General features: G+C 42.2%; 1 protein-coding gene across 2 annotated transcripts; it reads right to left on the bottom strand.

The window, feature by feature from the left end:
- Positions 1-316: 316 nt before the first annotated feature.
- Positions 317-14,816, bottom strand: TRNAU1AP (tRNA selenocysteine 1 associated protein 1). Of its 2 annotated transcripts, none has more exons than XM_009276179.1 (8): positions 14,725-14,816; positions 13,655-13,754; positions 10,832-10,884; positions 9,340-9,471; positions 5,736-5,855; positions 4,127-4,289; positions 3,515-3,548; positions 317-1,748 (listed from the first exon to the last, which is right to left on the bottom strand). In XM_009276179.1, the coding sequence occupies exons 1-8, from the start codon at positions 14,808-14,810 to the stop codon at positions 1,612-1,614; spliced, it is 825 nt and encodes a 274-aa protein (XP_009274454.1). In that variant the 5' UTR covers positions 14,811-14,816; the 3' UTR covers positions 317-1,611. The 2 variants fall into 2 exon arrangements, with proteins under 2 accessions (XP_009274454.1, XP_009274455.2); XM_009276180.2 differs by having other exon boundaries at positions 14,734-14,816.
- Between the last annotated feature and the right edge of the window lie 1,283 nt (positions 14,817-16,099).

Raw genomic sequence — 16,099 nt, 5'->3', positions numbered from 1 at the left:
GCCTCATCTACTCGTCTTTTAAATACCTCCAGGGATGGGGACTCAACCACTTCCCTGGGCAGCCTGTTCCAATGTTTCACCACTCTTTCAGTAAAGACATTTTTCCTCACGTCCAATCTAAACCTCCCCTGGCACAACTTGAGGCCATTTCCTCTCGTCCTATCGCTTGTTACTTGGGAGAAAGTAACTTGTTCAGAAATATGCTAACTCCGGTGTATGTCACCATTCCCCTCATATTCACAGTGCGTTTACCATTGCAGCTGATAAAAAGACCACAGACTGACACATATACCATAATTATGGACACAAACAAAGGTGTAGTAGAAGTAGGCTTTATGAAAGTATTTAAATTTTGTGGCAAATCTCTGCATCAACATGGGCAGGGAGGCAACTAAATGCTTTGCAGTAGCAATTTCAGTTACCAAACTATTTCTTGGATAGATATTTATTACAGGTAGTTTATCTGTTCCTATTTCTCAAAGAGTTTAAGGCACAAAAGCCTGAAAAGGGCTTATAACATGTACATAAGTGCTATTATTTTCGCTTTCACCTCTAACGCAACATAATATTAGCTTAAATATATTGCTTGTCCATCCAGCTTATACAACATCCAGTAGAAAACTGCTTTCCAGGTTAGCAACAATTTGTTGCACAATATATCAATTAGATTGCTCTGACCCGTTTTTGCTGCAAGATCTTCAGTTTCACCATATTCACTCTGACAGGACAGTGGAAGACGCTATGAAATCTTAACATCTTAATGAGACCATCAAGGCGTGTCCACAATGAAAAAAGGCATGATACACAAAATAACATTTAAACAAGGTTGCTGGTAAAAGTGTTTTAAACTGCTTGACTGATGGGGAATTATTTCCTCATACACAGGTGGAGAAGCCAGCCAAACGTGCGAGAGATCACCAGGTAGAAGGCATCGGTCTGTAGTAGTTTTATAACGCTCCTTTCTGTCTTTACTCTCCAAAATGCTCTTCAGGCAGATTGCTTAAGAACACCAAGCTATAAACTTGCTAGCTCAAGATCACAGCTTCGGTTAAGCAGAACATAAGCTTTCATCTACATGGTTCTTTCCCGTGCTCAAGTTACAGCAACCTTACCCAGTCACTAGAAAGCTTTTGAGACATTTTAGTGGTATCCAACAATGATTTTTTAAAATAGCGCGTTCATGAGAGTTGGATCAAATGACTGAAGACAGTTAAATGGGCAGCAAAACAGAAAGATGGGCAGGAACCAAAATGCAAAGGGTAATTTTACTTAAAAGACCAACTTTTTTATTGTACGTTGGAGTAGAGTCTTTCCCCTGTGCCATCTCGTTGAAAGTTTATAAATTACAATTCCCAAGAAGTATTAAGAGTTCATTTCAAGACAAAAGGAATAAAACTGTTGCAGTTCTAACTTTCACCATGAATAAAAGTTACCATGATGCTCCTACGACACTCATTCTGTACAGGAAAGGCCACAGTCCTCCTGCACTTCGAGTAACAGACCTGGGTGGAGAAAGGGCCACCCCTCACTACTGCAGGATCCAGGTGCAGCATAACAGTCCGGAGCGCACTGGCGGGCTTGTCACACAGACACAGTGCCTCAGCAACGAGGCTATAACACGGCTGGAATCTCTGACGAGACAGTGTCCAAAGGCTGCCAATGACAGTCCATCAAGGCATCGTAGAGCTCTTCGCTCTGTTCCATAAACTGTTTATTTGCTTCATGGACGTCCAACTGAGGCGTCGGATCTAAAGGAGGAAAGACAGACAAATAGGTCACACGCCAAATGCGTTAGGAAAAACCCACACCCCGTAAACATGTTAGTTTTATTAAAACAAATGTGGGGGGAGTCACAAAACATTCCCAGCACTTGCCCAATCACGAACCTGACTAGATTAGCCCTGGTAAATCTTTCTGCAATGGGATAAGAAATAACTACATCCAAGTATGTCCCTCTTTCCAGTGGTGATTGCCCCCATAGCAGAGTCAACAGAGAGAACGCATACCTGCACCTCGCAGCCCAGTGTAGCCACTTAAACTGCCAAAGAAGGTGGGTTGGCACTAAGGCACCGGACTGCAAAGTGGAGGAGCGGAGGCGCAGGCACACGTTCCGTTCTGCTCCCTCCACTACAGGGTCAGAGTGGATGGCTGGGGACGGTAGCCTCTTACGCTGCTGCAACAAGAGTCACCAGAGCTCGTCTGCCAAAGCCTCGAACATCTCAAAGCATTTCACAGTTAGTAACCAAAGAAGTGCCAGCGACACCCAGTGAATTACGCATGAATATGTCCCCTATTTTACAGTTGGAAGAAATGTTTGTAAAGCATTCTGGAGCCAGATAGCAACCCAGTGGGCACAATTCTGCTGCTACCAACGCACACTTAACATTTCACAAAAATCGACTCATCGTATTCCCCAAAGCGCTTGTAGGATGTAAAGCTCACCTAACACCACCCACGATCTAAAGCTCAGGTTATCAGACTAGCACAATCACACAGGTTAGTAAGCAACTATCAGAGTGCAAAGCAACTAGCCGACCGAATGGAAAAACTACCAAACACATCAGGAATAAAATGCTTGTAAACATGTTCGGTTTTAGCTACCTCATGTTGTAACAGATCACAGGAGAAGAGAATTAAGAAAAGGGAATGATGCACCGGCAATACATTATTTCAGTTTCCTACAAATTTCAACGTATTAATTTAATCAATGAGAAAAAGACACCCCAGAGATATTCTAACTATAGTACTGGTGTGTTAGTTTCAGAGAAAGGAAAGCTCTCCGGTAATGCTTTTAAAAGCCATTAAGGGCTTTCTCATTGACATCATTACTGATACCTATGGATCCTGTAATGGATCCAGCTGCTTTCTACTGTGGATCCAGCTGCTTTCTACTGTCAGCGTGTGATTTTTAGATTTTTTTTAAAGAGAAGAATAAGATACACTACATAGTGCACATTCCACTCGGGAGAGAAATTTGGAACTGCTAGTATGAAATGATTGTTTTCTTGCATCAATAAATTAAAACTGCTTGTATGTTTATCTAAAACCCCAACATGGTTTAACGGCCCATTTCCAGCAATGACTGCTAAAGCAAATATTTTATCAGTGTGCTAACTGGTATTATTTCTTTTTTAAACGAAGAGCACAGTGAAGTATCCTGGGCTCTAAATTCCAAGATTTTACAGAAAAACAGAATATCTACATTGTTTTTGTAGCATACCAGAAAAAATACTGAAAAAAAGGATAAAAGTTTGACTACTATAGAAGATTAAAATCTCAATGCTAGTGAAGTCAATTAGTTTCAGTCCTGACAAAGTTCCGACTAGGAACAGCGTCTGTAAAATAAGGATGCAATTGCGCTAGGTGATAGTGACCCACAAATTTTCTCAGACCTCAGATTTACTCAAAGATAAAGCTATATTATACATTGAAACTAAGGGCCAATTTGAGAAAGACTACCTCTAATCAGTGCAGAACAAACAGACAACTTCAATATCGAATTCAAGAAACGTACCTTCCAATGCATCCTCACCAACTTCTTCATATGTCTGTGAGGAAAAAAAAACCACCTTAGGACAGCAGATATTTATCTTTTATGAACATCATCTGTTGATTACTGCTGTCATATACTGACTTTTATATCTGACTGATTACAACAGAATTCCTCACACATAAGCCCCGTGTTCCACTCCCGACAGACTCCACGGGGGAGATCCCACACTAAACTTCTAACAGAGGCAGCAGTTCTTGAAATCCCTGTGGTGCAGCGGGTGGCTGTCCTGATCTGTTTTATCCTCTAAAACAAGGCTTATGAAGGATCCCAGAAGGCAGTCTTAGCACTGTCTGTCCAACCGCCCGTATCAAGAGAACCCTTCTACCGTGACAACTGTATTAAGAGACGCCCTTATGCCCCCCCCCCGCCTTTTTACCCCTCCAGTCCCAGCAATATCCCCCAAACAAGGCAACAGTACACACCAGGGTCTGCTAAACAGTTTTGCTTCCTCGTCAAGTAGCTATATTAAGGCCCCGGAGTTAAATATAAAATGGGCCCATCACCGTTTTGTAACCTACGTCGTGTTTCTGTGCTGACCGATCACTGAAGAGCGAGTACGTCGCGCTGCCCTACCTGCATCGTGCTCTGCGTGTATCCATACTGGGGATAGCTGTAGCTGTAACTGCCCGTGTTCTGGTCGTAGCCCCACTGGGCATAGTAGTTGTGATATTGTTGGTAATATTGGTTATAATTATAGTTGTACATCTGATTGTACTCCATTGGTTTCACACGATTACTTAAAAAAATAAAGCAGGAATAAGTTGCAAATAATGCAGAACAATTATGAAAAGAAGCAGTGAAATAGCTTAAGATACAATATGGTACATAGACAAGGCTTAGTCTAACATGCAAATTTCAGTCTTATATATTCGCTATTTACTGCAGCAGTATTGATCATTTGCATACATTTGCAGAAAGAAAGAAGTGGTTTAAATTTAATGCCCTTTCCTGTATTCATATTCATCTTCATTAATAAACATTGCTTTCATTCTTTATGAGTAATTTGGTATCACTTCCTGGCTTTGGGAAGGGAAGAGTTCAGGACTATGAGCCTCAGTTTAGAACAATCCTGAACCACGATCCAGATTCTTGGGTCCCTTTTTCCTTCTGATAAATGGGATGAAGTTAAGTACTCTGCAGCTTCCTGAGACAAGGTACTGAGTCTTGCTTTACATGAAGAGTTAAAGACTTAGAGCCTTGCAAAAGAACTGGAGTTTTCTTTAGTAAGAATGGACAAAAACCTCTCCCTTCTGCCACTATCGTACAGAAGCCTAACCAACGACTGGTTGTCGCCATTCCCACTGAACTGGGTGGTCTTCAATGCACACAGTTGGAAGAGCTCATGAAGTAAAAAGGACTACGAGCAATTGAAAAAATAAATAGCCTGTGAGCTGACTAAAATTCCCATTCCTTGCCATAAAGTGGCAGCATTCCCAAGGAACTGGGAATCTCACCTGATTATCAAGATTTGAAATAATGAGATGACAAATATTGTTTGGAAATGAAAATGTCACACATAAAGCTATGTCTAATGATGAAATTAGTGAGAAGTAGGAAGAGGGAAACATCAATCTTCTCACCACGATACACCCTCTTTTTCTGCTTTTCTCTTCCTTATCCCCCCAAGACTTCTGAGGTCACTGAAAATCTAAATATTATTCAAATAGGGAGCAATTACTATTATTTGTATTACCCTAGTGCTACGAGCCCCAAGTCAGACCAGGATCTCATTGTATCAGGTTCTGAACAAACACAGAAAAAAAAGTTAATCCCTGCCCCAAAAGACTTATATTTAGTAGACATTATAATAGAATTAGCAAGGTAATTGAGCTTTGCTATCCAGAAATCAATAAGCAGATTTAGACTATTTCAATTTAATGCAAAGGAACAGATACTTTAAAAATAATCATATTTAAATACAGTGTGTGTACATGTGTGTGTATTTAATAACGTATACAAATAAAAACAGTGTAAAATGCTTAGTCTTGATCTAATGTTATAATTTTTTTGAATTCCTGTGCATTCTGATACTCTAGCTGCTTTACTATATTCGTGGGTATTCCTTCACTTTGTGATGGAAACATCCAGGAACTGTACCCAAGCCACTAAGAGACATTTAAAAATACATGTGATTTCACATCACGGTGCTCTTGTATAAACATCTGGCTGCTCTTATACTCACGCTTTTGGTATAGCCACACTCAAGCGTACAGGTTTAGAGCCCAACCCCACAGCTCCTTGACACTCTGTCAGCGCTCTTTTCTGTTCCAGTTCATCCGTGAATTTCACGAACCCGTAACCTCTGCAGAGATACAGAATAACTCATAAAAAACAAAAAAAGCCACTTTTTTAAATATTTACAGTGAAGTCAAAATTAGTTTTGAAAAACACAGCAAATGAAACACACTCACTAGGCCTGTCCCTGCTTTTACTAGAGATTAAGTGATTCCGTCTTCCAGTTGCTTTGTATTATTTGCAAAATGCTTGAAACTGTACGTCCAAGCTTTGGCAGTACTTGCAAGGGCTTCACAAAAGTAATGTAAGTCTTGTGCCAGTGGATTCTGGGGAATTGGAAGTGAGCTGACGCAAGACACGGCGAAATGCATGAACAGACAGCAGCAAAGCCTCAAATCTATACCGGGAGGATACAGATAATCTAAACACTTGCAAGTCAGCACAGGATTGACAAGACATAGGCACTGTTTTTTTTTAATATTTACAGTGAAGTCAAAATTAGTTTTGAAAAACACAGCAAATGAAACACACTCACTAGGCCTGTCCCTGCTTTTACTAGAGATTAAGTGATTCCGTCTTCCAGTTGCTTTGTATTATTTGCAAAATGCTTGAAACTGTACGTCCAAGCTTTGGCAGTACTTGCAAGGGCTTCACAAAAGTAATGTAAGTCTTGTGCCAGTGGATTCTGGGGAATTGGAAGTGAGCTGACGCAAGACACGGCGAAATGCATGAACAGACAGCAGCAAAGCCTCAAATCTATACCGGGAGGATACAGATAATCTAAACACTTGCAAGTCAGCACAGGATTGACAAGACATAGGCACTGTTTATATCTAAAACTGCCCCACTGTGAAGGAAAACTTTGCTTTTCTGTAGGATCGACTGAGATACACTTTCCAATCAAGTCCTTTTTTCAACAGGAAAACATTCAAATTGGCTTTCTGTCATCCCTAACAACGGCACGGCCCCGTCAGCATTCTCAACAGTGGACCTGAAAACGAGCTCTTAACGTCAAGTTGCTAAAACCTGCTCTGACAGCACAACTTGAAGAGGGATAGCACACAGCCAGCAAACCCTGGACTCCGTGGCAATCCTTCACTGTGGTGCTAGCTACTAGTGGCTGTACCTCAGCCAGCCAGAAGATATTAATTCCCCTCCAACCCCAAAGGTCCTTTGTGTGGGATTCTGATGCTGTAGTGAGTCAGAAGCAATGCAACAGCATCCAAGAGGGCAGTGCCAGGATCCCAAGACAGAATGGGCTGCCTCACGCAGCAGAAAGATCAAAGACTTAGGTGTGGGAGGGCAAAGGAAGGAGTTTGGGAGGGAAAGGGCTTGTCTACCTGGAGAAAAGAACGAGCCATAAGCAAGGGTGTAAATTTACAGCATATTATCTATTCTGTGGGAACTCTTAAACACCAAGTAACACACTATGTTGAAGGCGGCATCACCTAGTACTCGTAGCAGGTCCACACTGGAAGCTATTACAGAGCAGTTGGTGCCTCATAAAATGCAATATCTTGCCTAGCAAGCTATACACACAAGTCCAAATATGTATTTTTATACATATATGCATGTATGTACATGTACTTCTCACATACAGAAGACCAAATCAAAGCTCAGGCTTATCCATATACAAACCGGATAATTAAGCAAGAGCAAAACTCTACACGGGTACACATTCTGTTTAACTTGCCCTCCGCAAAAGGACTGTGGCAAATTAAACCAGTGCAAGTCAACTCTTAAGTCAGTTTAAGTCAGTTTTAGGTGTTTGCACACAAAAGTGTGTAAGTTTCTAAGGTGCTACAAAGAGTCCTGCAGCCTTTCGGATGGGACCAGGAGTGCGTAAGTGAAACCGGGAATACTGGCAGTTCCAAAATGGAGATGGACAGATAAAGAGTTGGATGTAGTGTATAGGAATAGATGTGAGGTGCAGCGAGGGAGACAGTGATTCTTCCAACTTTTCCAGACACTTAGTTTTTTCACACCGATGGCTAAACCAGATTTTAGTACAGAAGAAAACCCACCAAGAACTAATTTCTTCATGGCCAGGACCACCCTGGCAGACATTCTGTCCTGTCCCAGCAGTTAGGACAAGCCCCCCAGCCTGCACCCTCAGCAGAAAGCAAAGAAGCAGGCACAGCACTATGGCGTCAGGCTCCAAGCTCCTCTCCTGCCTGGACAAGAGGTGCTGGGAGGAGGCCTTCCTGATCTACCAGGATCAGGATCTTTCACTGGGCACGTCCACAAGCCTCAGGTTCCTCTCTCGCATCACACTAACACCTGCAGTTGCCGCAGTTTTGAGTAACTGCACAAGTCACAACAAAGCCCCTGGCAGCAACGCCCCGGCACTGCTAGGGGAGATAGCTGTGCTCTGCCCAGCAATAGGCCTTTAAGTCCCTGCTCTTCCCCGCTTCCCAAGCTACCACAGGTCCCCTTTCCCTGAGGTCTGCACTTAAGAACAGTTCGCAAAGCCCAACCAATGGCCCAGCCTGCATCACCCAACACCTATTTTGTAGGCAGAGATTGAAGCAGGTGCAGCAAAACAAGAACTGCTGGGTTTACACCTCTGAGGAGGAGGAGGCACCCGGAGCCCACCCCGGCAGTGTCGGTAACAGCAGGAGTACTTAACAGCCAGAGAGTGACTGAGCAGCTCTGCAAGAGGTTCGGGTTGCACATTGAGAAGAACTTCATTACTGGGGAGGTAGTGCAGCACTGGAACAGGCTGTCCACACAGATTGTGTTATCTCCGTCCTGGGAGGATTTCCAGGCTACAAAATTCATGGCTGACCTGGTCTAGCGTAGGCAGCAGTCCTGCTCAGAGTGGGAACTTGGACAAGAGACCTCCAGAGGTTCCTTCAAACCAACACGTCTAAGACCTTATGTGAGAAAGAGGGGAGATCTACAGCCGTATTCTAGGCCTTGTCACAACATTCTCGTATTATTATACCAGAATATTGTGTTTCATTGAAGCCTGTTCATTTCCGTTTTGAAAACAAGGATGCTGACCAACTGGTCCCTTTTCTAGAAAAATGCAGTTTCCTTTTCTGCTATTTAGAAAACATTTTAATAACATTAAGAAAACCGACTTTTTGACATGTTTTTGGCGAGACGTTTCCAGTGAAGATGAACAAGGCAGCTACTAAGTACTTGACAATGAATCATAGCTTTGTTTGCCCTACCCTATTTGAAACAAAAACCTGTAAAGCTTTCACAGGAATATACACTCAGTAGCCTAAAGACTCTAAAAGCACAATTCCATCTGAAAGTCCAGGCAGACAGTGTTTCAAGATTACTTAGACATTTTTCAGCATTTTCAGAAGTGCAGTAACATACTGCCAACACACAAAGGGCATAATACTGACAGAGGAGTGACAATACGCTGTGGTGACTACCAAAACCCAAGCATACTGTAGACTGAATATCCAAGAACATTGTCTTTTTAGATAACTAAAATCTAAGCTGATAGAATATTCTGTTTCCCTTGCTGCATTGTATCTTTCCTATTGCTGCATGTGAAGTGAAAGAAAAAGAATGAATAAAAGATTACTTACTTGGATACTCCTGCCTGGTCCAAAACAACTTTTCCACCTCTACACGATGGATAAACTTTAACAAAAAATTCATATAACATGCCATCATCCACATCAGGAGTCAGGTCTCCCACAAAAAGTGAATATTCTGGACTAAAGAAATCAAAAGAAAACTTTTTAAGTACAATCACACAAAAAAAGAGGCATGCTGAGTGACAGCTAACATTTAGCCTGAACATTTGACTTCAGAAAAAAGTGATATTAAAGGACCATTTAACGGACACTTTAAAATGTCGCCAGTTAAGCTGCTTAGGTGACTAAAATTTTTATTGACACTGCTTTTCAAGTTAATTCAGGCAGCACAACTAATCTACTCAATACTGCTTTCTATTTAAAGAGAATTTCATTTTTTAGTTCTCACAGGATATCTCTGGATTTCGAATATGGCAAGAAAACATTAATGTTTCATTTATAGATTTGCTACTTCAAATATATAGATCTTAAATTATAATATATGAATTAAGATACTTTGATGCCAGAAAGTTTAAATATCTTAAAATACATTCCTGACAAATCTGCTGTGCCACACAAAAGGTAAAGCATAAAACTGACAGGCAGTCTAAGTTATCCTCCCTCTGCTAAAGACTCACGGGGCAAGCTGCTGGAATCAGAAAGGCTGTGTTACCCATCTGTATTTCCAGAGCAAATGGAACCATAAGAATTAGTTAACAAATGTAAATCTCATTCTCGCCCCCATCTGTCATGCCTCAATTCTAATCTAGAGTTGTGGTTTTTTTTAAAAAGAGATTCATAATCATCAAAAATAAAAATATAACTGCCGAGATATGACTAACACTACCCTAATAAACTGCAGGACTGTGCTGCTTTCACCCTCGTACACACCTGCCTGAACACCTCCTTGTGTTATTATTACTTCAACGGTGTAAGCAGTTCTGGGCAGGCGTTATGAGAGGTACTCACACCACCCAACTTCAGGAGCCTAATTTAGCTTGTTTGTCTCCTTACGCACCTTTCACTGTCAATGGAGAAAGAAGGGCTCCTCCAGAGGGCAATTCAGAGCACCCTTCTCTCTCTTTGCTGACTGTTGTGGTACTTTAGCCAGTTAAGCCGGGTGGTGTGAAACCACTGCATTTATCTTTAGGTGCTAACCACATTCATGGCATTATATAGTATTACGATGGGATGCATCCTCAGATACACAGAAAGCGCTAACATGCTACAGCATCACAAATATCTGCAGCGTGTGCCAAGGCAGTTTAACGTCATCTACATTTTTAATTATGGGATTTAGCTGTCTGGCACTGCTAGACAAAATGGTACAATTTTTAGTTGTATGCATCTCATGAATGCTCCCCTACCCAAATTTGCTAGCTGTACATCTCAACCAGCAATGATGAACTTGTGGGTTTACGTATTTTGAATCCTCTTTGCAAGGCAATTGATAAAAAGACATTAAGCAGGCAAAACTAATATTTGAATATTGAGCTTTTACCTGTTATCGGGCTGTTTTCCATACGTTGCATAATTCAATTTAAATCGCTTTGCCTGAAACAAGGCAAAAATGAATCCATACATTCAAATTTTCTCATGTGAATCCAAACAATTAGGAAAAAGTACAATAAGCTTATTTCACATAACTTTCTTAATGCTGACAGATGTTCAACGCCGTCAGGCCAGCCAGTTAATGTATCAAGGACAACGTTTTTATTTGACTTCAGTACAGCTATAATAATGAGAATCAGCAAAGAACCTGCACCAAGAGGTTTGGCCTATCTTTATTTCAGCGGTTTATAAAGCTAGTGAAAGAGAGGTGACCCTTACATAGCATCAAATTTTTGTATCTTTAAGGAAGACAGGAAAACAGAGGTACTAACAACAAATATTAAATGACTTCTAATTTTAAGGTCTTAAAATGAAATGACAGCACAGACTGTTGGACATTTGTGATTTACAAGAATACTGGCAGACCAGAATCCGCCACCTCAGAAGATGGAATCAATCCCTGAGCCTGGAAGTATGGCTAAATACTTTGCTCTGGATGATGTGTTCATTCAGTAAGATCCAAAACTAAGGTTTTTCCGAAAGCCTTACCTGTCATTGGACACTGGAGGCCCCCCTAAACTTTGCACCTGATTTTCTTTTTAAACAAGTTTCCCAGGAGGCTAGATTCGTGCCCACTGGCACATCCGGAACTCCCCGCCCCCATCCTACCAGGGTGCAGCAACTTGCACCCAACTCACATTTACGTCTAGACCAAGATCTCAGGAGCAGCTGGTCTTCTGCCTCAAAATCCCGGGGGTCTCAATCCCATGGGCATTCTTATATGATGCTCAGCACACAATGACCCAAGCAGGCTCACTGCAGAGTGCAATGGTAATTGCTATTTTCTTCTGAAACATGTCTGACAGAGGGAGAAGCAAAGGATTGCACTCCTTTACAAGAATACTGGTGTCAGAACTCACCCAGACAGTGGAAGACCTAAGCTGGATTCCCTCGTCAGCTTGAGGGGCTTCAAAACCATTTTTCTATCTCCCACCAGGCTTCCAAAGCAGATATCCCTCTGCACTACACAGTGGCATAGCAAGAACTCAAGGGGAATTTGGCCAAAGAAAGCAAGCCTACTGTGAGTCCACAACCTAGAGATCAGGACGTTTGTTTAGTACAGTGGAGAGCCGAGTGTGCTCCTGCACCTTGTATGATGTATTTTCTTCCCTCAAAGATAGCGTAAATAAATCTTGGGAAACAGAACAAAGACTTAAGTCTAGGCTATAATCACGTTCCTTGCATGCTTACATTCACTGGTGCACACTGGTACACAACTCTTTCTGTGGACCATTTACAAGCTAACACAAAATTTAGATTCTACTCTGAAGCACTTTCACCTTTTTTTGGATTTCGCTCTTCATCACAATATTTTGGGTTTAAACTCAATGAGAGACCTGAGAGTACTTCCACTCAAGGGGATGGGGATGCTAATTCTGTAAATTAGAGATGGCAACAGCACCATGGCTCTCTGTTACTCCTTTGGCTGATTCAGTATTTAAAAATAAATAAAAGAGTGAGCCACATTCAGTTTTCCGCAAACGAGAAAAAGTATCTAAATGCAAGAGACGAGCTGGAGAGTTGCCTGCTGAGTGCACCGATTTAGGCTGCCTACATCGGATCTCTGTCTGACATCTGTAATTCTCTCCATGCGTTATGTAAATCAACCCTCTACACAACACCACATTTTGAATTAAACTGTGGACAAAGGCGGGTATTCCCAAAACCAAATTTCAATTATTATATTACTCCTTGCAAGAGCCGCTCTCTTTCTCTCTCTAGTGACTGTAGAAGGCATCTAGGTAGATTAGCTTCCCTTAATCGTGGGCTCTGATTTGCAGTATAAGGGCATCTTAAACAGGACAGGTGAAACAGATACCTCCAGGCCTCTCACCTACGCCATCCTCTCAGGGAGGTTGACCAAATAGTTCAAGGAACAACACCCGAACTTCCCCGTTTCCTACTCAGGGTATTAACTACACTGAAATAGGCATCAATTTACCTTACTATATCACACTGTAAGTGAGGTGGTTCTAGAGCTGCTTTATGAACCAGTCATCCTAGCTACTGCAGCCAACTTCTGCGGGTACAACGGACAGCTGTGTCAGCTGTCCCATTTTAATCTACTACACATTCGAGTCAACATCCTAAAATTAGCCTCTATGACTATTCCTCCTCTTCTTCCTAACTACCTAGCTTTTATGTATCCGAGACATTTCTTATGCATTGCAATTATACAATGGACTAGCTCTTTCTCCACTGGAAATAGGTTTGAATAACTTCTGTTTGCTAAGGGCCAAGAATAATGCAAGGCTTAAAAGTCATGTCTCTCTTGCAAATCAAAGTTACTCAAAACTCAGTGCGAACTTGCAAGTTCACCTTGTACATATAAAACAATATACACACTGTAACAAATTAATACGGAACGACAAACAGAGAGAGGCAGAAGGACTGTGGTAGGTACACTCCATCTATTTTTTCCTTGCTCTTCTCTGGTGTCTTATTAGTCCAACGTTGGTAATAGTAGAGGCTCAGAAATACAACATTTCTGTACCTGGATTTTTTCCAGACATTCAGAGAGAAATGAGAATTTTTTCCAACAATTTTCTGAGCAAGAACATTACTAGTTTTATGTTCATTAATTGAACTCTAAAGAAAAGAAGAATCCCAGTTTGCTAACTATGAATTTGTCTGTAATCATTCAAAATACAGATTCTACATTATCTGTTCCTTCCCAGTTTTGCTTCCCAGCTGGCTGATTTCATTTACTCACCGGTGTAGCACCAGGAAGCGGTTTTCCATTGATTTTGTGTAAACATTTCTCTGCAGTAGCTAGATCTGCAAATTCTACAAAGCAATAGCCTGCTGGAATTCTGAACATAGACACAGGAGAGGAGAGAGAAAGATTTCAGATTTAAAACACATTTGAGGAGGAATATTATATTTTTAGATAACTGGTAGGAAATTTGCTATAGTTGCAATACTTTTTCAAAGAGAACAAAAAAGAACAATTTCTTTTTCAAAGTATAAACATTAGCTACCAAAAAGAAACTAGCAATCCTGGATCTCAAGTAAAGCGACAGCCCCTACTTACCAGTAAGTCACGTCAACATAAGCACATCGAAAATAGTTTTGCTCACAATTAGTTTACTTCCTACTTTCATTTGACTACATAAATTTTCCCACCCAAGTTTAAACAACTGAAAACTGAAATTACAACATTTACAAAACATGAAACTACTTTATTCTGCGTTCACTTATTTTTTATTCCAAATTAACTCAAAGGGTCCTCACATGGCGCCTTCTAAAGTCAGACTTCCCACCTCTGCCAGCATCACGTAGCTGCACTAGTGCAACGATTAACACAGACTAGTCACTGAAGCCTTCAGCCCAGAAGGTGTAACCTGCATAGTCACTTATTTTATTCCAAATTAACTCAAAGGGTCCTCACATGGCGCCTTCTAAAGTCAGACTTCCCACCTCTGCCAGCATCACGTAGCTGCACTAGTGCAACGATTAACACAGACTAGTCACTGAAGCCTTCAGCCCAGAAGGTGTAATTCCCAGAGGGTCTGTATGGCATACATATGCCGCTCTGAATGAGTGCCGAAGCACTGCAGGATGAGGGCCAAACCTTGGTTTCTTGATGGGGAGGTTGAAGGGCCAGCAATTGTCCTCTCCATTGCCATCATCAATATACCCATATTGTTGGCAGCAATGGCGAAAAGCTCAAACGGAAAATCACTGTAATACGGACAGGAGCACAGCGATGCCATGCAGAGGGCAAATGGTTCAATCCAAATGCACTGGTAGAACAAACTGAGAACAAGCATAAACAGTTACCCTGTCAACCTGTTTCGAATGATTTTTACGCTCAGTACGAGCTCTCCCATGGTGGCAAAGGCTCTTGAAACAAAGCTTTCATCCATATATGGCTCCAGCTATAAAAGCAAAAAAAAAAAAAGTTAGACCAAGGCATCTACAAAAAGGAGAATATATGTGTCAATGTCACCCTAAGCAGTTAAAACATTATTGAGAAGTATTTTACCCTTACACTTCAAAAAGAAGACTCATTTAAGAGGGTCGATGCCACTCAAAACCAGCAGGCATGCATGAACCAGGCTCAACAGTCTGCAAAGTGGAACCCAAGAGACAGCATGAATTTCAGAGAACAGGGAGCTTTCACAGAAGGACAAAAGCCACTCAGAAACATACAGCAACAAACTGAGCGTTCACTACACGGAGCAGGGGATAAGGAGATGGCAGGCTCCTTCTCTGTACGCAAACGGAGGTTGGGCCAGCGCTATCGGTACACAGGCACGGCACAGCCCGGGGTGCTATGACGAACGGGCGGCATGCGTCAGGTAACAGAGCCCCCATCGAGCTGGGGTAGGGGTTTGCAGAGCCGTGTCTACCTCGCGTAACCGTGGAGATACGTAGGGCAGCACTTGGAGGGGAGACCTCTAATCGCGTCCCGCAGTAGGTCTGTGCTTTGTACTGCATGTGGGTGCACTGACCGTGTTTATGTCATAGGTGAGAGGGTGGCGCTGTGCATGTCAGAGTGTGCGTGACGTGCAGGGCAGTGGTTCTGTGTGGGTGAACACGCTGGAGGGCAGGTGTCTGTATGGTGTAAGTGACTGAAAAGCATGAAATGACGCTGCAATTTGGACCAAATATGTGAAGGTCTGTGCTTTGTACTGCATGTGGGTGCACTGACCGTGTTTATGTCATAGGTGAGAGGGTGGCGCTGTGCATGTCAGAGTGTGCGTGACGTGCAGGGCAGTGGTTCTGTGTGGGTGAACACGCTGGAGGGCAGGTGTCTGTATGGTGTAAGTGACTGAAAAGCATGAAATGACGCTGCAATTTGGACCAAATATATGGTGAAGGTACTGAGGGAAAAGGATGCCTGTCTAATACAAAGTGGAGGAGGGAACTAACTGAAATTCAGGTTTTGTGCAATACACATACTGATGGGGAGCACTGCATGTGACAGCTAACATGAGGCTGGGGTGTTGGGGAAACGTATCTAGCTCCATATATATAAGTATATATACCTGTGTGAGTAAGACAGATGGCCTTGTGGTAACTGACAGCCCTCGAGTGTGTTCGTGTGTCTGTCAGGTACCAGGTGGCTCCGTCACTTGTGTGCGTGACAGAAGGTGCAGCCTTGTGCAGTATCTGACAGTGGGTAACCACATTGCACTCGCATGTGCAAAAG

The sequence above is a fragment of the Aptenodytes forsteri genome, unplaced genomic scaffold (assembly GCF_000699145.1).
Source record: "Aptenodytes forsteri isolate BGI_AS27 unplaced genomic scaffold, ASM69914v1 Scaffold321, whole genome shotgun sequence".
NCBI classification, from domain to species: Eukaryota; Metazoa; Chordata; class Aves; order Sphenisciformes; family Spheniscidae; genus Aptenodytes; species Aptenodytes forsteri.
Note: the sequence above shows the minus strand (reverse complement) of the source record. Positions and strands in the feature narration are given on the sequence as shown.

What these genes read in the sequence shown, in the direction of transcription:
- TRNAU1AP (XM_009276179.1), bottom strand. Translation starts at nt 14,810, where the DNA reads ATGGATGAAAGCTTTGTTTCAAGAGCCTTTGCCACCATGGGAGAGCTC. An exon ending in CGCTTCCTGGTGCTACACCG is followed by an intron (nt 10,885 to 13,654) that starts GTGAGTAAATGA and finishes GCCTTGTTTCAG; the next exon opens with GCAAAGCGATTTAAATTGAA. An exon ending in GACCAGGCAGGAGTATCCAA is followed by an intron (nt 5,856 to 9,339) that starts GTAAGTAATCTT and finishes GTATCTCTGCAG; the next exon opens with AGGTTACGGGTTCGTGAAAT.